Here is a 22,845-nt window from a genome sequence, read left to right on the forward strand (position 1 = left end):
TTCAAAAAAGTCAACAAACTGCAAGCACCTGTTAATAAAGGTCTTAAATAATTAAAAAAAAAAAGATAAAATTGAAAATCTCTGAAGCAATGCTTCGGAGCCCAGTAGGATGGAAGGGGAAACTGAGAACAGTGCCATTTCGCCTCACACAGCTCTGGCGCCCCTCACCATCCTGTGCACACATATTCTTTGATGGGATCTTTTGCAGTAATTAATTTTGCAAAACTTACTGGGTCTGGGAGGCAGATGATGAGTGATGGTGTCACCCCGTCGCACAGTGGGAGATTTGTGTGATGGCATCATTTTCTATGAATGCAGACCGCCTTGTGTGCCGTACTCGGATGACCCTTCGAAGCCAGACATTTTGTCATCTTTCAAAAGAAGCATGTTTTCCCCCTTGGTTACAGAAAACTAAAAGCTTTTGATACGGGACTCCAACCTTTTATCAGGGAGAATCAGGGCTCTTTAAATAAGCTCTACCAATCGGATGGGCCATCAGAAGCAATTAAAATTAGAAAGATGAAGATGCGGTAACAACCTGGTCAGGGCAAACGTCAGGATACCAGATTGCATGTTCACAGTTGCGTTTCTGTTAAGAACGTGCGGGTGAATATGGAACAGAGGGCCATGTGTCAGTAGTTGGGTTGCGTTTTATGTTTCTTTTCTACAAGCCCTTTCTGGTGTTGTGTTTGTGTTTATTAGAGAGTAGCTGCCCAGAGGCTGCCATTTCCCTCCCCACTCCTCCCTTCTCTGCATCTTCACCCCCAACTCCCAGTCCTTTGTTTGGAATTACAGTCATCGTGCTTGTCAGGATGGAAGAGGCAGCCAGACACATGGCAGACCAGAGCACTGAGAGGCAGAGACTTATTTTCTATAAGTCCCGCCCTGGCCCCGCTGTCTCGAGTGCTGAGATAGGGTGTCGGTGCTTTCCTCTGCGGAATGGAGGCATCACTCGGTCTCTGTCTTCTCTCCCTGTCTCTTTCTTCACCCCCCTCTTCCCTAACACACATCCACGGTGAAAGTCTTCAGGAGGCAAAAGAGAAAAGGCTGGACTGTGCTGGACCCCCCAACCCCAGGGCCCATCTGCTGTCTTCCCAGCTTCCGTGTGCCCAGAGCCGCCTGGGGGAGCCTACGGAGGTGCAGATCCTGACTGTGTGGGTCTGAGTGAGGCTCCGACTCTCACGGAGAGGGGGAGGGCGACAGTGCTGTGGGTCCCTCTGGGGCCAGTGCTGAGGTTTGCAAATCGTGCAGATCAGCTCCTCCACTTCTCCAGGTTTCTCCAATGTGAGATGCTCCCAGGAGTCCGGTGGGATTGTTTTCTGACTTTGACCAGGATTTTGATGGGGAAGATTCATTAATATAGGACCCCTTGTCTTAACGTACATATGTAAATGATCTGATCTGAAGTTTTCTGGATGGAAAATGATTGAAGGGGTGGCATGCAGTAGCCTCGGGGAGTCATTCCTTACTATCTTTTCAGCTGTGTCTTACTATGATTAAGATTTTGTTTCTGTGTGGGGGGGTTTTTTTTGAGATGGAGTCTCGCTCTGTTGCCCAGCCTGGAGTGCAGTGGCTTGATCTGGGCTCACTGCAACCTCTGCCTCCTGGGTTCAAGCGATTTTCCTGTTCCAACCTCCCAAGCAGGGATTATAGACATGCGCCACCATGCCCACCTGATTTTTTTTTTTTTTTTTTTTTTTTTGTATCTTTAGTAGAGATGGGGTTTCACCGTGTTGGTCAGGCTGGTCTCGAACTCCTGACCTCAAGTGATCCACCCGCCTCGGCCTCCCAAAGTGCTGGGATTACAGGCTTGAGCCACCACACCCAGCCTTATTTCTGTGTTTCTGTAATCATTGTGCACATTAACGGACCGCCTTTGGTGAGTCAGGGCAGGCTTTAGGCAAAAGAACCAAGCCCTCTCTGCCGGCCCCTGCGGCTCTCACTCCTGCAGCGAGTCGCGGGTACAATGTACCTATGGCCCGACCTGAGAAGAAAAGCTCCTGTCTTATGTAAGGGCCCAGGGAAGCCTCTGGTTGGGGCCCTTTGACCTGATCGGAAGATGAGGGAGGAGTCGGTAGAGGAGGGTGGGCCAGTGGAGGACTCTGAATTTGCCTTGGGGGAACTGGGAAGCAGACTGACTGTCTCCAATAAGGGTGGCTTTGTGGAGAGGAGAGGACAGGAGGGGAGGTCGTGAGTTTAGGGTCTCACAAGGAGCGGCCACAGATGGAAGGTTATGGGGTGGGGCATGTGGCAGGGCAGCCCTGTGCCCACAGATACGCCCCACCGAGGAGACCCAGGGACTCAGCTATTACCGCTGGAAGGCGGAGCGTGTGAGCTGCGGCAGACACGGGCCGGTGGGGGTAAAAGGAGAGTCTTCCCAGCAGTGCTTAGAATAGCAAAAAGTAGGAAAACCAGCAAAAACCTATCAATAGGAGATTAATGAATCCATTAGGGCACCTGGAATGGAAGGAATTTTTGTCAGCGTTTAATAAGGAGCTTTGTGCTGGTCAAAAGTCAAGAGGTGCACAGTACACTCAAGGGCTTGTGTGTAATTTTTTGGAATTCCTTTGTTTGGAATTACGGTCATCGTGCTTGTCAGGATGGAAGAGGCAGCCAGACACATGGCAGACCAGAGCACTGAGAGGCAGAGACTTATTTTCTATAAATCCCACCCTGGCCCTGCTGTCTCCAGTGCTGAGATAGGGTCTCGGTGTTTTGAGAGACCTAGTATTGAAGAGCCGAATCCAGAGCAGCTCTGCACAGCAGATCCCCCTGGGGCCAGAGGGGCCGTTTGCAAATCCAAGCAGATCCGCTTCTTGGAGGTTTCTCCAACGGGAGCATCTCCCAGGACTGAGGCTTGCATGGGTGGCCTGTGTTATATATGCAATTTTAAATGATCTAGTTACCACATTAAAGAAAGGCGGGCCGGGAGGGGGTGACACTGGGTGCCATGACTCACGCCTGTTATCCCAGCACTTCGGGAGCCCAAAGTAGGTGGATCACTTGAGCCCAGGAGTTTGAGGCCAGCCTGGTCAGCATGGCGAGACCCAGTCTCTACAAAAAATACAAAACAATTAGTCGGATGTGGTGGTGCACACCTACAGTCCCAGTCCCGTGGGAGATTGAGGTGGGAGGATTGCCTGAGCCCAGGAGTTGGAGGCTTCAGTGAGCTGTGACTGCACTGGTTCACTCCAGCCTGGGCAACAGAGTGAGACCCTATCTAAAAAAAAAAAAAAAAAAAAAAAAATTTAAAAAAAAACTATATTTTCTATTCAGCCCACTATTTTGATAACAATCAGTTATTGTGTTATTAATATTTTACACTGTTTTCCATACTAAGTCTTTGAAACCCAGTGTGTAAAGAATCTTCAAGTACATCTCCATGTGGACGGGACACATGTGGCCAGCAGCTCCTCTGAAAGACAGTGTGGTCATGGCGATGGGTGGCGTGTGCTGCCTGTACATAGGTCCCCATGTGTTTCTGCGAAGGCCCTGAGGGATGTGCAGGGGAGGGCCGACACCGTCCCAGCCATGCAGAGGACCCTGGAATGCAGCACGCTGCCAGCGCGCCCCCGCCCCAGCCCCTCTGCTGCCTGAGCTCTTTCCCAGATGTCCACTTAGCTAACCTCCCTCACCTTCTTCCCTTTCCTTCTTTCCCCAAACGTCACTCTCAGGCAGGTCTGCAGGCTCTCCGATTGTCAATGGCAGCCCTTCCCCATCCCCACCACCCTCTTAACACCCCCCACCCCACTTGCTATTTTTCTCCTCAGTGCTTACAGCCATCCACCCCTGGGCATCATGCATTTGTTCACCGTGTTTCTTGCTTTCGGGTCTCTCTTGATCGGAACAAGCTCCGCCAGGACCAGAGGCTTTCCATTTTGTCACCGATGCATCCACATAGCGCCCGGTAGAGATGGCTCTTGGGGCACCTGAGGTGGACAGTGGCCAGTGGTTGAGCCCTACAGATTTATCTCAAGCCCTCCCCTGACCCTACCGGAAGACACGGTGGTCTGCACAGTCCAGATAGTCAGAGAGGCCCCCGGCTCGATGACTTTGAACCGGTGGGGGTGGGGAGGGAGGAACAGCACCGTTGACAGAATCCCTCCTTGGTATCCCACCTCCCCATGCCTACATAATCCCTACATTATCAAAGGAGAGACCCCTAGAAGGTGTTTTGGCAGGAGTGAGATCAGCGCAGTGTAAGCTCATTTTCTGACAAACCAGTGGGAGGAGTCGGCAAACTGACTTTCTCAAAAAGAATGTATGCATCGAAATTAACGAGTGATCAGCAGTGTGGGAAAATTCAGGAAAAGCAGTTCAGTGCTGTGAGAGAGGGCGAGGCAGGGAGCTTGATTACTCCAGACAACGGAGGAGGTAAAAGGATAGACCTAGATTATTTCATTTGAGTTCATCTATTTTTTTTTTTTTGAGACGGAATCTCGCTCGGTTACCCAGGCTGGAGTGCAGTGGCGCAATCTCGGCTCACTGCAACCTCCACCTCCCGGGTTCAAGCGATTCTCTTGCCTCAGCCTCCCAAGTAGCTAGGACTACAGGCGCATGCCACCACGGCCGGCTCAGTTTTCTTTGTATTTTCAGCAGAGAGGAGTTTCACCCTGTTAGCCAGGATGGTCTCAATCTCCTGACCTCGTGATCTGCCTGCCTTGGCCTCCTAAAGCGCTGGGATTACAGGCATGAGCCATCGTGTCCAGCCTATTCCTTTTTTTTTTTTTTTTTAAATACAATTTAGATTTTATCAGAGCAGAATCCTAGGAAGCTGAGATTTGTAAACTGGGAAATCCAGCTCCTCCAAGTCGCCAGGAAATAAGGGTGACCTAAGTCATTCTTGCTAGGCCCTGGTGTGGGCCGGGGATGACTGACTCAAGGAAGAAGCCGTCTTGTGACTCTCTTACCTGCACTGTGGTTTAGTAAGAAGCTGTTAAAAAGTATATCATATGAAGAAAGTGATTTACTAATTGGTCAGAGTAATGACCACAGATTTCCTATGTAACCACTCCCTCATTATCTCCAACTTTATCTTTGGTTCTCATGACAAGATTATCACTTCCCAGAAAACTGGGGTTTTTGCAAATTACGAGGAGGTGTTTTTCCAAATGGTAAGGTTCTTTGGTGGGAAGATGTTTTCTCCTGGAAATCCTTAGGAAAGTTACTTGATTCTTGGGTTGGGCTCCCAAAACCAAAACAAAACGAGATGGATTATCCCCAGGATACCTGAGCTATAAGGACAATCTGTAGCTTGAGCATGGAGTGAAAGACACTGAAACTGCCCTTTGTCCCAAATGGCTGTGTGCGGGGCCCTAGAACAGCCCTAAGGAGGTGGTGAAACAGGTGACATTCACCTGTGAGGCTGAAAGCCCGCATGGCAGGTGTGCACGTCTTCATCCTTGTCCTGTGGGTGACAGAGCCCGCCAGTGAATGCTGGTGCATTTCCTTTTTGTTTTTCATCCACCGTGTTCTCCTCCCTCCTAACCCCTCACTGAATGTTCCTGGGGCTTCCTCAGGTTTCACCCTGCAGGGCCCAAAGGAAATAAAACTAGGGTTTACCCTGTAGCTTCACCACTTCACTAAGGTCGTTACCTTCCAGTAATCAGTTTATCCCCCTCAGAGCCTCAGCTTTCTCATCCCTCCAGCGAGGTGTCAGGAGCTCTGCGGGCTTCCTGTGAGAATCATCCGGGCCAGGGCTCTGGCTGTGGGTGTGCAGTCAGCAAGGGACTCCCTACTAGGTCCCACCAAGTGCTGCCAGCCCCTGAGCTCAAGGAGGACACGTGAAGAAAAGCCCTTTGCAATGTAGGGCTCCATCCCACCAACGTGCAAGTGAATAGAAGTCCTTTCAGGACCTAGTATTGTGTATTTTTAAAAGTGTGGTGCCCCGTCACCTGGAAATTGCTAGAAATGCACGTCCCCAGGCTCCCTCTCCACCTGTGAAACTCTGGGGGTGGCCCAGCTACCGGGGGTGCCGCGGCCGCCGATGGTGAGCTCCTGCTGTGGGGTGGTGTCACTGTTCTTTCCAGGTGGGTACAGGTGGACCCAGGGGTGGGGGGGGGAGAATCCCGCAGGGACTTCAGGGACTGAGTTTAGTGCTGGGGTGTGTTTCTACTCTGCATAGGAGTCTCCTGGGGTCACCTTGTGTATCATGTCCAGCTTTTTTTTTTTTTTTTTTGACAGTGTCTCGCTCTGTCACCCAGGCTGGAGTGCGGTGGCGCAATCTCCACTCACTGCAAGCTCCTCCTCCCGGGTTCACAGCATTCTCCTGCCTCAGCCTCCTGAGTCGCTGGGACTACAGGCGCCTGCCACCACACCCGGCTAATTTTTGTCCTTTTAGTAGAGATAGGGTTTCACCACGTTGGTTAGGCTGGTCTTGAACTCCTGACCTCAGGTGATCTCCCCGCCTCGGCCTCCCAAAGTGCTAGAATTACAGGCTTGAGCTACCATACCCAGTGGGCTAATTTTTAAGTTTTAGAGATGGGTTCTCACTGTTACTCTTGCTGGTCTCAAACTCCTGGCCTCAAGCAATTCTCCCATCTTAGCCTCCCAAAGTGCTTGAATTTGCAGGCATGAGCCACTACACCTAGCCAGAAATTGATCTTTCATTTTAAACTTCATCTAGAGATGTGACAAAAACCAAATGAGGTATTTGTTAAAATACTTTATAACCCTAGGTACAGTAATAGAGTAATCCAACTGACAATTTCACAAAACTCAATTTTTGGCAACAAGTTCAAGGTTATACATGTTAATAAAGATAACACATTTATTCAACCAGAGGAAAAAGGTTACAATGACAGAATTTATCTTTTTCTTTACTATGTTGCCTGAGCTATGGTTAAGGTTTGGGGAACTAGTATTTTAAAGAACCTTCAGAAATTTCTCATTCTAGAATTTAGAAACAAATGTTACACTCTCAGGGTTGAGAGAATCCAGGAGAAATCACCACCCCTAGTGTCCAGATACTACTCTCCAAAGGCCCTTCCCCACTAGCCACAGAAATCAGAGCTCCCTGGGAAACAGAGAGTTGAGCCTCTGGAGCAGGAGGGCCTGGCTGTGCCTGCATTAGGGAGGTGGGGGTGGGGGCATAGAAACCAAAGAAGTGAGACCAAAATGGGCCAACAGCTGTGGTAAATGTGGGCATAAAAATAAATAAATTCCAACTGATCACATAGTCTCAAATATATACATATACAGAAATATTTGTGAGGTCACAGTGGTACTAAAAAACAAAAAGACGACTGGGGGGAAAAAGAAGAAAAGAAAGAACTCTCTTCTCCATGTTGGGCACAGTGGCTCACGCCTGTAATCCCAGCACTTTGGAGGTCAAGGTGGGCAAACTGTTTGAACTCAGGAGATCGAGACCAGCCTGGGCACCACGGCGAGACTCTGTCTCTACAAAAAAATATAAGCACTAGCTGGGCATGGTGGTGCGCACCTGTAGTCCCAGCTACTCAGGAGGCTGAGGTGGCCCAGGAGGCTGAGGCTGCAGTAAGCTAAGACCATGCCATTGTAGTCCAGCCTGGGGGACAGAACCAGACCCTGTCTTTAAAAAAAAAAAAAACAGCCAGCCTCTTCTGTCAACATTAGAGGTAGTTCCTGCACCACCCCTCCTCCTCAAACTGGACTTCCCAGGGAGAGCAGCCACCCCTGCCTTTTCCACAGAATGATATTTCAAGATAACCCGAGAGCCCCAGCTGATGTGGAGCTCTTCTTTGAAGAAGTCCAGCAAACGAATGAAGAATTACAGAATTTGAAAACTTAAACTCTAATAAATGATTCAGGCAATAATCCTCAATGAATATGAAAACCATTAATAGGTTGATGAGGAATTATCACAGGACACCAGAAACTCAAGTGCACCAGATGGTCTGTGGCTGAAGGGAAAAAGCAGATCTTCACAAGACAGTGGCCGACTCTCAGCATGCACCCCGCTGGCGTGAGACCCCCAGTGGAGGCAAGCAGGCCTCACAGGAAGGTAGGATGTGGCCACCTATGCAGAGCTCCCCACGAGGGACTCTGCTTAAAAAGGCGCAGCCTGACTCAAACTAAGGCTTTGGATCTAAGTTCCAGTTCTCAGGAAACACAGGAACATGGTACCCAACACCACACAGGAGCAGCAGGACACCTGGAAAGTGAGAGCGCCCGGAGGAAACCCGGCCTGTACACTCCTCTGCCGTCCGAGAGGGGGCCCAGGAGAGACCCGGGTTGACCAGCTGTGATCTGTGGGACCCTGTGCAACAAACACTTTGGGGCCAACTAGAAAATGTGAATATGGAATAAGAAATAGGCAGTTTTATGAAGGTATGTTTTATTCTATTAAAACTGTAAATGGCATTAGCTCATGTAAGAAAAAATCCTCATGTTTTAGGGTCACAAATTCAAATATTTAGGAGTAAATGATGACATTTATAATTTACTTCCAAAAACTTCACAAGGAAAAGGATATCTTTTACGTGATAAGTGTTTAGGGGCTCATTATCCTAGTCTACTTTTCTGTATGCTTGAAAGTTTTCATAATTCTTTTTACATAAACTAATCTTGCAAATATGTCTTTACATTAGCATTTATATGTAAATTATTAGTGTTTTATATAATACATATAACTGTATTATTACTATAATGACCTATATGAGTGACATAAGAAACAAGCGATGTATCAGAAAGTGAGGATGTGATGAAGGTTCTGGACTGATTAAGAACAAGCGATGTATCAGAAAGTGAGGATGTGATGAAGGTTCTGTGACTGCATCCACTACGGGAAGAGCACCTCTCCGTGCCAAGGAGAGGCTCGAAGCTAAGCATTGCTAAATGTGAGAGACGCCATGTCATGAAATTGTAAGAACACAAACAAGTTAACTTTCCACAATCCACCATCAAACTTTTCCAACAAAATATTACCTGGCATTGCTTGGGTGATAGTGAGTAGCATGAAATTGCTTAAGCTGCTCCCATGTAAGCTCCGGGATGCACAGTGGGTCACCCCCGGAGACCACTGAGTATGTGTGGTTGGGAAGAAGTCTGTTTTGAAGGTGCTGGGGGAATATCCTCTCATTGTCTGTCTTGAAACGTGAAATAAATAAGAATATATACATAGAAAATAATACACACGTTACATTACTTACAATATAGCCAATTAATCACATTCTGGTGCATATGCCTGTAATACTTTGCAAATAAAACTGTTCTAATGGTTTAAAAAAAAAAAAAAAAAAAAACACCCCTGCAGGCATTAACACTGTATTCAATCACTCATCACCCATGCACAGGACCCAAGGATTGAGAACAATGGACTTTTTGATGTGTGTTGCAACAAACGCACAGCCGAGGGCTGTAAATCGGAAGGATCACCAGGTCTGCCCACCAGCCAGGAGGGAAGTGGGGAGAAGCTCTCACCCTAACTTGAGTTTTAAGGAGACTCCTTGGAAGAAAAGACCACCAAATTGAGAATGAAAGGTAAGAAATAGTTCACCAGCTGAGGGGGGCTATGGGAATCAGAGAGCAGGCCACCCATGAGCCTCAGGGACACCAGCACAGGCAGGTTGTCAAAGTCACAAGGGGACATGAAGACATGTGCCCAGGACAGCAGCTTTTAATCCAAAATGGTCTCAAGGCTCCTTTACACTCTGAAAAATTAACCCATTTATGCCTGAGGTTGCAATTTTTTTTGTAAAAATTCAGACCTTGGCAATGACCTTGAGCTGTAGGATATAAATAACTCCCACAAGCTTAGGATTCCAATAATGGAACACTAGGCATAAATGGGTTTTAATGAGGACCCAAAGAGCTTTTGATTATGTGGGCTTTTTTGCCTGTGTAGGTGCTTGTGTTTATATAATTTTTCTATATTCTAAATTAAAGCTGAGACATTTAAAAAATACTTATGCATTAAGGTAAGCCATCATTACATGTTAATATAAATATGTTTGAAAAATACTTCTCATAACAAAGTAAAAAACTGACTACTTAGAGTGATGCTGTGTTGCCTTTTTTGCAAATCTCTGTAGTGTCTGGCTCAGAGGTGAAGCTGGACTCCCCCATCTGCTCTGTATCCAGCTTGCTGTGTGTCACACACCTCGCCACGCAGCCTCTAGAAAGTACACCATGTACTTGGGCAAGAATGAGTGAAAAAGACAATGTGTTGATAGTGGTATGAAAAGAGCTTTTCTCTCGCTGCAGATCATACACGGGGGTCGTCAGACATGGTCTGAGACATGGTCTGAGACAGCAGCCTGGCCCCGCTACCCCCTGGCTTCTGCTCACAGCACTGACCCAGCTAATTCAAGAACATGTCACCTATAATGAGAATATTAAATGAAAATCAACCACCTTCCAGATGTGTCTGTATCATGGTACTGCACATGGGTAAGGTAAGCTGAACACAACATTAAAAAGAAAGAAAACTTACAAACCCTCCCTTCATCTCACTAAAGACGACTCCTTTAAAGACCAAGGGCGTCTGGGGGTCGCTAGGATTCTCGTGTTCCAGCCACCATCCTTCCTGCCTGAGCACAAATAATTATAAGCTGACAGTGACTCAAATACTAAAGTCTGTATCAACTAGTTAATCACTCATGACATACCAGAAATCCAGCTCGCGTAAACATGGGAAAAAGGTGGCGTCCAAATACACCGAGAGGAGATTCTGAAGGTCCTTGGGATTTTGTGTGGAAAATGGATACAGAGTATAATCACTAGCTGGGTACAAATGAAAAGTAAAATTGTAAAATATAACAGATTTCTACTAAAATTATTGAATCTCAAGCCTCATTTCCCCTTTGTCCTAGGACAGTAAGTTGTAGCTATTCTTGAGATGGGGCAGTGGCTCCATGCTCTGGCCCCCGACCTTACTTTAGGTAATCCTCCTGGTAAGTGTCCATACTTCTCGGTATGAAAGAAACTGTCTTCTCTTTCAGTCAGGCCAGCCGGCCCTCTCCCGCAATCACATACCACGTCCCTGTGATCACCACGCCACTTGCCACCCCCTCCGTCCAGGGGCCATGAGTCACCTGGCCAAGCGCACACAGCAAGTCGCTGGCAGAGGTGAGACCTCGGGTCTCCTCAGCCCAATCTAGGGAGCCTGCCATCCAACAGTCGTGCATGAGCGGCCACTACGACCTGCATCATCTACCGCTGTTAAATCACTTGTTTCCAAGCTTACCGTACTTTGTGACAGGCGATCAATGCATTTAAAATCAGCAGATACAGTGAGATGTCTGCTTTCTAACAATATATAGCTTTAATAATAATAGCGCTCATGGTAGCTATTTCTCAAACAAGAAACATGACTTATCCTAAGTTTCTATGGCTGGACACAGTGGCTCACACCTTTAATCCCAGCACTTTGGAAGGCCAAGGTGATATGGTTTGGCTGCGTCCCCACCCAAATCTCATCTTGAATTGTAGTTCCCATAATCCCCACATGTTGTGGGAGGGACCTGGTAGGAGGTGATTGAATCATGAGAGCGGTTCCCCCCATGTTATTCTCGTGACAGTGAGTACGCTCTCACGAGATCTGACGGTTTTATAAGGGGCTTCCCCCTTCACTTGTCATTCTCTTCCCTGCCACCCTGTGAAGAGGTGCCTTCCACCATGATTTTAAGTTTCCTGAGGCCTCCCCAGCCATGCAGAACTGGAAGTCAATTAAACCTCTTTACTTTTTAGCTCATTCTTTATAAATTACCCCATCTTGGGTATTTCTTCATAGCAGTGTGAGATTAGACTAATACACAAGACAAGAGGATTGCTTGAACCCAGGAGTTTGGGACCAGCCTAGACAACAAAGCAAGTTTCCATCTACACACACACACACAATGAGCCAGGCGTGGGGGCACCTTGTCCCAGTTACTTGGGAGACTGAGGTGAGAGGATCGCTTGAGCCCAGAGGTTTGAGGCTGCAGTGAGCCCAGATCATCTCACTGCACTCCAGCCTGGGCGACAGGGTGAGTCCCAGTCTCAAAAATAAGTACATTTCTATAAAATTTGAAAAATAAAGGAGTGAGTTTATAGTACTGGTTACTATTAATAAGGGCCTCACCCAGATTGAGGTGTCTTTGCCCTCACTTTGCAGGATTTCACAAATGCTCTGAGTCTGTTGTCAGGACTCCCATGCCTGGACCTTGCCTGGGACCCCCTAGTCACTGCCCTGGTTCCCTTGCTGGAGCCCTGCCCAGAGGCAGCTGCTTTCTCACACCACCCTCTCCAGGAGCTCTTCCCTCTCCCCCCAGCAGCAGCAGCAGCAGCAGCTCCCGCCCTTGTCCTTGGCCCTCCCCATGGCGTCTACCATGTGCCTCCAGTCACAGCCGCATCAGTCTTTCTAGACGGTAAGTTGTTTTTTAAATTTGCTACAACATCAAGCATAGCACAGAGCCAACAGCTGTCCAAATATGTGAAGTGTTGTCATTTTTAGTTAGTATGCTAAAAAAAAAAAAAAAAGGAAAAGATTTAAGCAAAAAACAAAACAAAAATGAATCCATTTTAATATAAACCCAAGTAAGTATAGGTCCACAATTTCTTCTTTATAATTTTGAAACCCAAAAGGCTCAGAAAACTGAAAGATTCTGCAGAAGTTTAGAGCAAACTATTTGATGGCAAAACCTGACTGAACAGATCACGCACTGAGTCTTCGTGCTCACACTCAGCGAATCATCAGGTTTGGCTGCGGAAACCCTAGTGTGTCTGATGACAGAGACCCAGCTGGAAGTGTTACTCTCAAATCTGACAAGAATCAGGCTTCGCAGGATTCCAGGAAGGGACCGGGGGTCATTTCTCTCACAAGCTCTGTTCAGCCGAGTAGCCATCATGCAACAGGAGCTGGGCCAGGGCCTTGGGACACAAGGACAAGGCTAGTCTCCCCCCTGAAGGGCCCGTACCTATGCCAGAAGCCACACCTGCAATGTATGTGGATTTATAAGGAGGTGCCGAGGACCCATACCTGGTTTACGGTGAATCCGTGGATCTTGTCTCCTAGTTGATACCGTAGAGCCCTCTCACAAGCCCGGTTACTGTTCCATCGCCACGCTCTGTGGTGTGCATGTCTAGATTAAAAGTCATCTAAGTTAGATGAGCTGCAGGAAAATTATCTGGCTAACATTATTCAGCCACATAGTGAAAATACTCTCATGTGATAAAGATTATTAATTAGAAAAAAATTAAATACTGCATCTTCCAAAATCTTGCACATTCCAGAAAACTAATTTCTGGTAAGGTCCTTCCCATTTTAATGACCTTTTATCTTAACTAAAGCTTCAGTGTTGGAAACATTTTCTTTATACATGTTCAAAAATAACGATAATACAATTATGGTTTAAATTCCCCTTAAGAAACTCTTAAACAAAAGGGCTTCTTTTCCTCACAAGCCTTCAAAATATTGGAAGAAATTCACACTACAGTTAAATCCCATTACATGCCTACCGAATTGGTGAAAACTTTAAAAGCCTAGTATTACCAGGAACTCTCACACACTGCTAGTCATACTGCTCTTATACTGCTACATACACTGCTACCTGTCCCACAGGGAGTACAAAGTGGAACAACTTTGGAAAAACACTTGGCATTCTTTAGAAAGCTGAACGGGCAGGGCGTGGTGGCTCACACCTGTAATCCCAGCACTTTGGGAAGCCGAAGAGTTCGAGACCAGCCTGGCCAATATGGTGAAACCCAGTCTCTACTAAAAATACAAAAATTAGCCAGGCGTGGTGGCGGGTGCCTGTAGTCCCAGATACTTGGGAGGCTGAGGCAGGAGAATCGTTGAACCCGGGAAGCGGAGGTTGCAGTGGGCCGAGATCACGCCACTACACTCCAGCCTGGGCGTCCAAAAAAAAAAAAAAAAATCTGAATACTGGAAATCCATTCACCTCTTGGTCTATATCCTCCACACATTACACTGCTGCCCCAGCACTCACGGACAAGATGGTCAGCACGAACTCTGACAGTCCCAAACTCAACTCACCTGGAGGTGTAACGACAGCAAATGGATAAACTGCGGACTAATCATTCAATCAAAAAAAAAAAAAAAAAAACTAACCAATAAAAGGGCCTACAACCGCATGTAACAAAGATGCAGGTCACATAATGTTAAACAAAAGATACACACGATACAGTATTATCCTAAACAGGTATTATTCAAACAGGTAACAAGATACTGTCAGAATGCATAGAGATGGTAAAATATTTTTTAAAAGCAAGGACATTTCTCTATGTCATGACAGTGCTAATCTAAGAGGGAGAGAGGGTTATGAGCAGTTAGGGGAAATCTTCATCTTGGTCATGGGGACACTTTTTTTTTTTTTTTTTTTTTTTTTTTGACAAGACTCTCGCTCTGTTGCCCAGGCTAGAGTGCAGTGGTGCAATCTCGGCTCACTGCAACCTCCATCTCCTGCGTTCAAGCAATTCTCCTGCCTCAGCCTCCTGAGTGGCTGGGACAAGTGCTCACCACCACGCCCAGCTAATTTTTGTATTTTTAGTAGGGACGGGGTTTCACCATGTTGGCCAGGCTGGTCTTAAACTCCTGACCTCAAGTGGTCCGCCCGCCTTGGCCTCTCAACATGCTGCGGTTACCGGTGTGAGCCACTGCGCCCAATCTACTTATTTTCTAATTATTCTCACCTGGATGAGATGGGTTACACCTGTAAGCCCAGCAATTTGAGAGGCTGAGGAGGGGGATCACTTGAGCCCAGGAGTTCAAAACCAGCCTGAGCAACAGAGCAAGATCCCGTCTCTTAAAAAAAAACAACAAAAAAAAAACAACTATTATTCTCTCAAATTGTACTATATGTCTTACGGGCTTTTCTACATTAATATATCCCACCAAAATATTTTAAAGATATATACAGGGAAAAAAAAACACCTATTCAGTCACTGGCAATATTAGGAAGATATGCTATAGTCAACATTTGCTTACTGATTGAGCAAATTTCAGAATTATGGGACAGAGAAGCATTTTAAGAAGTTACTTATCAGCAAGGACATGATAGGAAACCCCTGAGCGGTAAGGCCAGGGTCTCCCCCGAACTTTCCAGTAACCTGCTGCCAAACTCACGCCACGGACGCCCCGTGTCTCCCCCAGGCCTGGGCCGGCAGCGCTGAACTGTTACATTAAATACGGGCACGTGGATTACCATGAACACTAAACCGCTTCGTCATTTTTTCCCCCATAAACTGAGTCATTAAAAAACCAAAAAAGTTAAATTCCGGGAGGCTTCAGTTCTCTGAACACAGCCGGGCTTTAGTGGGCTGTGGGCGCCTCGGGTCTCTTAAGGACTCGGCCTCCAACAAAAATGAACTAGGAGCAAAGCCATCAGCGAGAACCGCAACTGCCGGCCCCATTTACTACCCCCATTAAAGCCCACGCCAATGGAGGGCCCTGCCGGGAGCGCCACGGGCAGGCCCGGCCCCCAGCCCTGGGAGGCGCAGGAGCTCCGGGGTCCTCCGGCCTCAGAGCCTCGGATGCGGGAGCCCAAGGAAGGCCCCGGCAGAGGCTCGGGGTGCGGGGCGCCCACAGTGCGGGGAGCTGCCAGGCCTGGGCGCAGGGACGCGGACCTCCGGCCCGCCCTGGACCTTCCTCTCCCGGGAGCCAGCACGCCGAGCACTTCTAGCCGCCCAATGCAGCGTCTCAGCCGCCTCCGCGAACTCAGCCCCTGCCGCGCGCCGCAGCGCCACATGGCGCATGATCAGCGCGGGGCTGGCGAGGGACCCCCCCCCCTTAACCCGACGTAGGGCGTGGGGCGGGGCTTGCCGTGACGGCCACCACTCCTATTGGTCAGCGCGAACGGCAACGTCCTCTGCGATAGGCTGTAGATGAAAAGGGCGGGCCTCCACTGCTCTGGGACTGGCGGGAGGGCGGTGCAGAGGGAGATGGGCGGGAGGAGCTGGGCCGACATGCCGAAGGAGGCGGGCAAGGCGAGACGCGTGCTCACGGGTAAAAGGGGAGCGGCAGGCTTGCCGAAAGGGGCGGGGTGCGGCCAGCAGCAGGATGTGGACAGTTGATGGGAGGGGGAAGTGGGCAGGGGAGAAGTGGGGCGTGGCGAGAGGCGTGTCTATGCAGATGAGTGGGGCCGGGTGAAGGGCGGGGCTGCGCAGGTGAAAAGAGGGGCTCCTGGAGGGCGTGCTATGTTGGGCGGGGCTGGGCAAGTGAGGGGAGGAGCTTAGTGAGGGGTGGCTTTTTGCAGGTGAGGAGTGGAGCCTAGTAGGCGGGGATGCAGGTGAGCTGGGCCTTGGGGATGCGGCTTGCAGGCGATGGGGTGGAGCCAGTGGGGCGGGGCTGCAGGCAAGCTGCGCCTTGGGGGCGGGGCTTGCATGCGAGAGGCGGGGCCTTGTGGGGGCAGGGCTGGCAGAAGAGGGTGGGGCTTGGTGATGGACCGGGCTGTTGGAGTGAGGGTAGTGGCCTGGTCGGGGGCTGCCGGAAGCTGGGCCAGGTGTCCATTGGTAATCCTCTCTGGCCTTGGTCATGTGGCTCAGGCTGTGCCCAGCAGGGAGGCCAGCCCGATCGATCTGCCGTCTCCACCCAGCGCGGGTTAAAGCAGGGAGGCCGGGCCCCATCGAGGGTGGGGTCTCCACCCTTCCACCCTGAGAGTGAGGGCTCCTTTCCCCAGCGCGGGTTAAAGCACCGTGTGTCCACCTGTGCAGTGGCTGGTCCAAAGGTGCCCTGGAGGGCAGAAACCCTGGGTCCTGCCGCTCGCTGGTCCGGGGCGTCTGCTTCCCCTTCCTGCAGTTCCTGGGAGGGTCTGTGTGTCCAGAGGGCTCTGATCCCTGCCTCAGAACCACGGGTGAGGGGTAAAAATCGCCCGCTTTGGAGCTGGCCCGGATCTTGGTTCTGTGGATCCTCGCTGTGTGGCTCTGGAGCAGTTCTGTCCTCAGGAGGGGGATCCTCACAGCCGCCTCTTGGGGCCCTGAGGAGAATTAATAGGACGATCCCCGGGTAGCTGCTCGTGGCCCTGTGCGGAGCCAGTCCTGTGTCTCCACCAGTTCCTTCCCTCTGTGCTCCCCCACACTGTCACATCGCCAGCCTTTATTTCCTTTTCCTTGGACCCAGGCAGCGAATGCCCCGTTGGCCTTGGCAGCCCCTTCTCTAATCTGTCCTCAAATCACTTCCTGACGGACAGCCCTGACCGGCCATTGTCGTGACCAAAACCCCACAAAATAGAACCCAACTTTCCTATTAAGCTGTGCAGAGCTGTCCCAGCCCCACTTCCCACAGGCTGTCCTCATTCGCCATGGGATCCGTGGTTCTCACCTGGGGCTGGGTGTGCCCCTGGCATCTGGTGGGGAGTGTCAGGGATGTCCCTCCAGGCCCAGTACAGTCCCCCAGCCGGTGGCCAGCAGACAGCAGCACCCAGCCTGATGTCCCTGTGGCTTCCGGTTCCCCGAGGCCAACTGTGCTTTGCTGCCTCTTCGTCCTCTCAGATGGGTGTCCTCTCTCCACCTTCGCTGGTTAGCAGTGTTCCATCCATTAGAGCTCAAAGCACTGCCTCCCGGCAGCGCAGCCCCTTCTCCTGGCCTGCCGTCTGCCTGTGCCCCGCGGTCTGTGACATGTCCTCGCGGGCCCATCAGAGCGAGGCTCCCAGGGACGGAGCGGTTCCTGTTTGTGTCTCTGTCCCACCTTCTCTGGACCTGGCACCGTGCCCTTTGCCGACAGAGGTCTTGGGTTGATTGTCAGCAAAGCAGACAATCTTTATGGCTCTAAATGGCTGTGAACATGCTTGATTGGGTTATTTTAAAAATAATTGGATATGTAAACATTTGAGTGTGACACAGGTGGATTTTTGGGCTAATGGTCTTGTTCTTCAGGGAGTAACCACAGGCCCATCCACAAGGACCATTTCCAGCTGATTTATGGAACGCTGTTCTACCTGGTTAATTTTCAACGTTATCTCAGCCTGAGAGGTAGGTCAGCATGTGACGAAGATCACTGGTTTGAATCCTAATCTGCTCCTTAGGAGCTGCACCTTCCATGCCTCCGTTTCTTCCTTGGTTAGGTAGGAAAGGTATGAGCTACCTCAGAGTTGTGAGTGAGGTCTGCATTGAGTGACCGCATTAAAGTGCCAAGAACTGCACCCAGAGGTTGATATTTAAAGACCTTTAAACATTCCGATGCTGCATTTTAGTACCCAGGTAAAACAGCAAAGTTATTACAGATGCAGACGCAGACCCTCGGTGAGGTGGGGGACTGACGGCAGGAGGTGGATCACCGACCCTGTAACCAGGGCGTGGTCTGTTCGAGGCTGAACGAAGTGCACGTCATTGCGTGTACCACGGAGGTCCCTCTCGTGAAGTCCTGGAAGGGTCCATGTGGCTGAGCCGTGTGGTCTGTCTGTGATGTCCAGCAGGAGCAGAGCTTTCGGGTGCAGCCTTGCTCTTGTGTGCACGGCCCTCAACGGTCTCAAAAGTCTGAGGCTTAAAGCAGGCTTGGGATTTCCTTACACCTCCTGGACATCTAATTTGCCTGGCAAACATGTTTTTCTTGGGTGTAAAGGTGAAGGAGTGGGTGACTCTGGTGAAAGTGTACTAATTACTGCACTTCTGGGTCAGTGGCACTTGATTGAAGACACTGTCTGCCCTGGGTGGACATCTCTGGGGTGGTGAGAACCAGTGGCTGGATGTCGCGGGGTTGCCAAGAAGATGCCAGCTTTTTCCTTTTTCCTCAGTAACAACACCCTACTTTGTTTAGGGAAGCAGCACACCCAGCTGAAAATCCAATTCTCTTGCACGGCGGAGCGGCTGGTGACACAGGTCCAGATGCTGGGATGCTGATGGGGGGTCCTGGAGAGGGAGGTGTCAGGAGGCTTTCCCGACCCACAGCAGCCCTGGGCCCTTGTCCGGCCTTCTTGCCCGGGGCATGACACCTGGAGGGAAAGCAGCTTCGGGGGCCCGAGGGCCAGAAGGCAGAGTCCTGGCGTGTGGGGCAGGCCTGGGCCAGGCTCCTCGGAGGATGTCACAGAGCTGCTGCCCATGCAGGGACCACCCACCTCTGAGCCCCACGCAGATTTTCCTCCGTAGCCGAGTGAAATCCTGGTACGGCGAGTGAGGCAGTCAGAGGCACCTTTTGTGGAAGGAGGACAAAGCTGGAGAGAAAGAGGTTTTCCTAAAGGCACAAGGCGCTGATTCTGCGTTAGGGATAATTCCTAGGAGTGTGGTTGCTGGTGGGTGGAAAACTGTAGCCAGAGAATAAGTGGGAATGGCCCTTGCTGGTATTTAACTGATTCGTTCACGAATGGTCTGAACAGTTCCAGTGAAAAGAACATTTTGGACACAGATGTTTTCATCCTGCCTGACAAGCAGCGTGACCGTGGGCTGTTCCATCCTTCCTGGGTGACAGTGAGAGGGTCTCAGGCCCTTCCGGCCCTGTGCTGGCATTTCCCCAGGGTGTGTGTCCCGTCCCGAATAGGCTGGAATGCCTCTGGGTGCAGCTGAGCCTCTTGAAAAGGGAAGAGTCATGTGATGTGCTCTGGGTGAACAGGAAAATGAGGGGAGGACAGGAGAGAGGGGCCTGGAGGTGAGGAGGATGGTGAGGACAGGGCATGGATGGTGAGCAACACTGGGGACAGGGGACATGGAGGGGTAACACCGGGGACAGGGGGATGGAGGGTAACACCACTTCTCCAGGTGCCTTTGGGGGATGCTGCCACCTCTCACACCCCAGAGTGAAGTCAACAGGATTCTGTCCCAGGAGCCCCAGAGCCTGGCAGCTGGGATTGGCCCAGTATGAACCACCGTTCACTGGCTCTGCACCCTGGGACAGGCTCCCTGGTGTTTCCGCCCTGGTTTCCCCTCTGGACAGTGGGACCCTGAGTGTCCCCATCACAGCTGCACCCAGAGCCCTGGACTCCAGCGTGTCGTAGGCACTCGTTAGCGTTTCTTTTGTTGTGGTCTGCGGACGAAGTGGCTCTTTCTTTGTGTGTTCACAGCCCTCCTGCTCATTTTAGCTTCTGGGAACACTTTTTAACATAGCTTCATATGTGGGGAGGACTCGAGTGATTAATTGAATGTTTCATCAGGTGCGGTTCTTCTGTTTCCCAGTTTTGACACAACATTTGGTGAAATTTCCAGGGACTGTGGTCAGCCTCACGGTTTCACTCTGTCATTTTCTAATGCAGTATTCTTTGGGAGTCTTTTAAATTAAGTGCCGTCATTTAAAAATAAGTTTTATAATATGCAGTTTCAGGTTAATTCTTTACCTTTGTGTCTCAGGCAGTGGCTCCCCACCTGTGAGTTGTCAGAAAGGTTCACGCAGTTTTCCAGGGCGGCCTTTGCATTTACTGGAACTATTAAGAGCTCGTTCCTGCTTCGGCGTCGATTGACACGCAGTGCACGTGAGGCCGTGCGTGGCTTAGCGTCTTCTGCAGGCTTAGAGGTCACTTTCTGTTCTTCCCCAAGCCTGCTTTGCTGTGCCGAGTGTTCACTGCGGGCGACGGTCACACTGTCTGGCACAGGCCACCGAGGCCACAGGGCAGACTCCACGTAGCGGAGCCTGCAGAATGGCAGAGCCCGGCCTCCTCGCCGCCCTTCACGGGGAGCAGAAAGCGCAAGCCTGTGATCAGAGCTGTGCTAGCCCAGAAAGCCTCTGAACAGGTTGAATTGAGGAATCGGCTCCTACCAACTGCCCATGTTTAGGATGTGTTTGAGTTTTTGTGATTTTTCCTGCACTGAAGCTACTGGACTGGCTCTGAGTCACTGTCATGGGACTTCACCTTGCCCCGACGGGAAGCGGTGGGGGAGGGCCGCACAGAGGCTTGTGGTGGTGATAATGAAGGGCTTGTTGCCTCTTGGGATAGCGAGTTCAAGCTCTTTGTAATTGTCAGCGTAAATAGTGACCCGCTGAGGACGCGGCTGTAATTCAGGGTGGCATGGTTGATTGTCATCGTTGATATCAGGTACCTGCCTCTAAAATGACGGTACCCTAGTGCGGCTCCAGGAGGGCAGCTCCTGCCAAACACACGTGCTCCTGGGCCCCTGCAGACCAAGGTCGTGCTGCCAGCCAGGCCTGCAGCTGTGGGTGCAGCGGGGTCTTCATGGCACTGAGCGCCTCCCTCCTTTGCTTGTGGGGCCCAGCCCTCCGTCCCTCCTGGTCCCCAGTGCGGCTCCTCCCTGGATTCTCCCAGCCCCGTGCACACCTCCGTCTTCACAGCTTCCGTAGTTTTCTCGTGGGCGCCCCAGGTGGGCGCCTGGGCAGGGTTCGTGTGTTAGTCGAGTTCTCTCCAGCCATCCCTGGCTCGTGGCTCAGCAGGTCCCTTCAGATGAGTCAGCCAGCTGTGTGCCTGCATGTTCAGGATACTTGTCAGGGGCCTTTCTCAGGTCAGCGCAAGATCTACGCTCACCTCCTCCGTGGGACTTTGGAGCCTGCCCTGGAGAGACTCCAGCCACATCCAGAAGGGCTGCCCAGGTCCCCACGGGCTGGTGGGAGTGACTTCTGAGCCACTCGAGGCCCCACTTTGTGTTCCTACACCCCACAAAGCCACCGAAAGCAGCATGTTCTGGTGCCCTGCGTCTCTCGAGTGTGGCACACAACCCTGGACGGGGATCATGAGCCGGTGCTGCCTTCCTTAGGCTGCGCTTGTGTTTTGGGGCCCTTGGAGCACTCGTGGCTGTGATTCTCACCGCTGTCTGGGCTCCCCTAGAGGGTCTTACCCGTAGCCTGAGGGCCACATTGGCAGCCACCGAGGAGCCGCAGGTCCCGCGTTGGTCCCACTCAGTCCTTCTTGACTTTGGTGACAGAGGAGACAGCAAAGCTTCAGCTGGGAGCCCCAGGCCTTCTCAGCTTGGGGCCCTGGGACTGAGATAGCACAGATCCTGCCATCCACGTGCTGGGGGGGCCCGCTGTGCAGCTCCCTCCTCTGGTCAGGGGCCACGCCCTTGGGCTGGGCAGCTCCGGGTCCTCGCACTCAGGGGCTCAGGGCGGGTCCTGGATGCAGAGAGAAGGAGAAGGGCGGCGGTTTGAGCCCAACTGTGTTGGCTTCATCTTCTGCCTCTTGTCCCTAAATACATTTGCAAAGTTTTCCAGATGAAAACTCAGAAGGGATTTTTAATGACTGGAATCTGTGAATTCCATGGAAGCCAAGTCTGTCCACCTCTTTCACCCACCTCACTTCTCCCCATTGGGGCTGATTTTGGCAGCGTTCATAGGGGCAGGACGCAAGGGGTGGTGGCCAGCCCCCTCAACCCTGCGTCCCTCCCCTCCTCCCCTCAGCGCCACAGCATTTCGGTGTCATCCCCTTCCCTGCACGCGTCCTCATGAAAACCAAGTGCAGCTGGAGGGAGACGCCTGCGCCCGCTCCCGTGACCTTCCCGGCCAGCCCGGCTGCAGCGGCCCCTCGGCAGGCATCTGTCTGGTGCTGCCTCCGTGCCCCTCCCATCACCTGACGCTCGTGCTCCTGAATCTTCACGCGTGTACTCCGTGCAGCCACCTCACGGGCTCCCTGGGAACGGAGACAGTGTCTCACGCCGGTCAGAATGCTCTTCTCTGTCCACTGAATAGTCCAACACAGAATCATTCCTCTGTGATTATTTATGCTTTGTTATGTAGAACTGGAATAAAGAAAAAGTGAATTTAGACATTACAGCCATCAGGTTGAAGCTAGGTAATTGCATTAGGGAATTAAATGAGAGCATTTGAGCTTCTCGAGTTCTAATTCCACATCTTCGTATCCCCATCACCCCATACCCAGTGTCTAACACAGCTCTTGGTCTAGGAGTTTCTTGATAAATGCTTATTGAATTGAACTGGACTGAGCTTAACATTCCCACCCAGAGTTAGAAGCCAGTCCCTGAGCAAATTGCATTTAGAACGTGAGTTTGACGTTACTGTGGTAAGGGGTATCCTACACGTCATAATTCCTAGTCAATATC

General features: G+C 50.7%; 1 protein-coding gene across 3 annotated transcripts; it reads right to left on the reverse strand.

Annotated features, from left to right (window-relative positions):
• Positions 1 to 200: 200 nt before the first annotated feature.
• LOC126963278 (presequence protease, mitochondrial-like) lies at positions 201 to 15,681 on the reverse strand. Of its 3 annotated transcripts, XR_007729001.1 has the most exons (5): positions 15,544 to 15,675; positions 14,611 to 14,722; positions 12,938 to 13,040; positions 3,778 to 3,929; positions 201 to 3,054 (listed from the first exon to the last, which is right to left on the reverse strand). XR_007729001.1 is itself a non-coding variant. In XM_050805473.1 (4 exons), exons 1-4 carry the CDS (start codon positions 15,663 to 15,665, stop codon positions 10,423 to 10,425), a joined length of 426 nt encoding a protein of 141 aa, XP_050661430.1. In that variant the 5' UTR covers positions 15,666 to 15,681; the 3' UTR covers positions 9,288 to 10,422. The 3 variants fall into 3 exon arrangements, 2 of the variants coding, with proteins under 2 accessions (XP_050661430.1, XP_050661431.1); XM_050805473.1 differs by lacking the exons at positions 201 to 3,054; positions 3,778 to 3,929; positions 14,611 to 14,722 and adding exons at positions 9,288 to 10,508; positions 10,587 to 10,701 and having other exon boundaries at positions 15,544 to 15,681; XM_050805474.1 differs by lacking the exons at positions 201 to 3,054; positions 3,778 to 3,929; positions 14,611 to 14,722 and adding an exon at positions 12,423 to 12,828 and having other exon boundaries at positions 15,544 to 15,681.
• Positions 15,682 to 22,845: the final 7,164 nt, after the last annotated feature.

This window comes from Macaca thibetana, chromosome 9, assembly GCF_024542745.1.
Source record: "Macaca thibetana thibetana isolate TM-01 chromosome 9, ASM2454274v1, whole genome shotgun sequence".
NCBI classification, from domain to species: Eukaryota; Metazoa; Chordata; class Mammalia; order Primates; family Cercopithecidae; genus Macaca; species Macaca thibetana.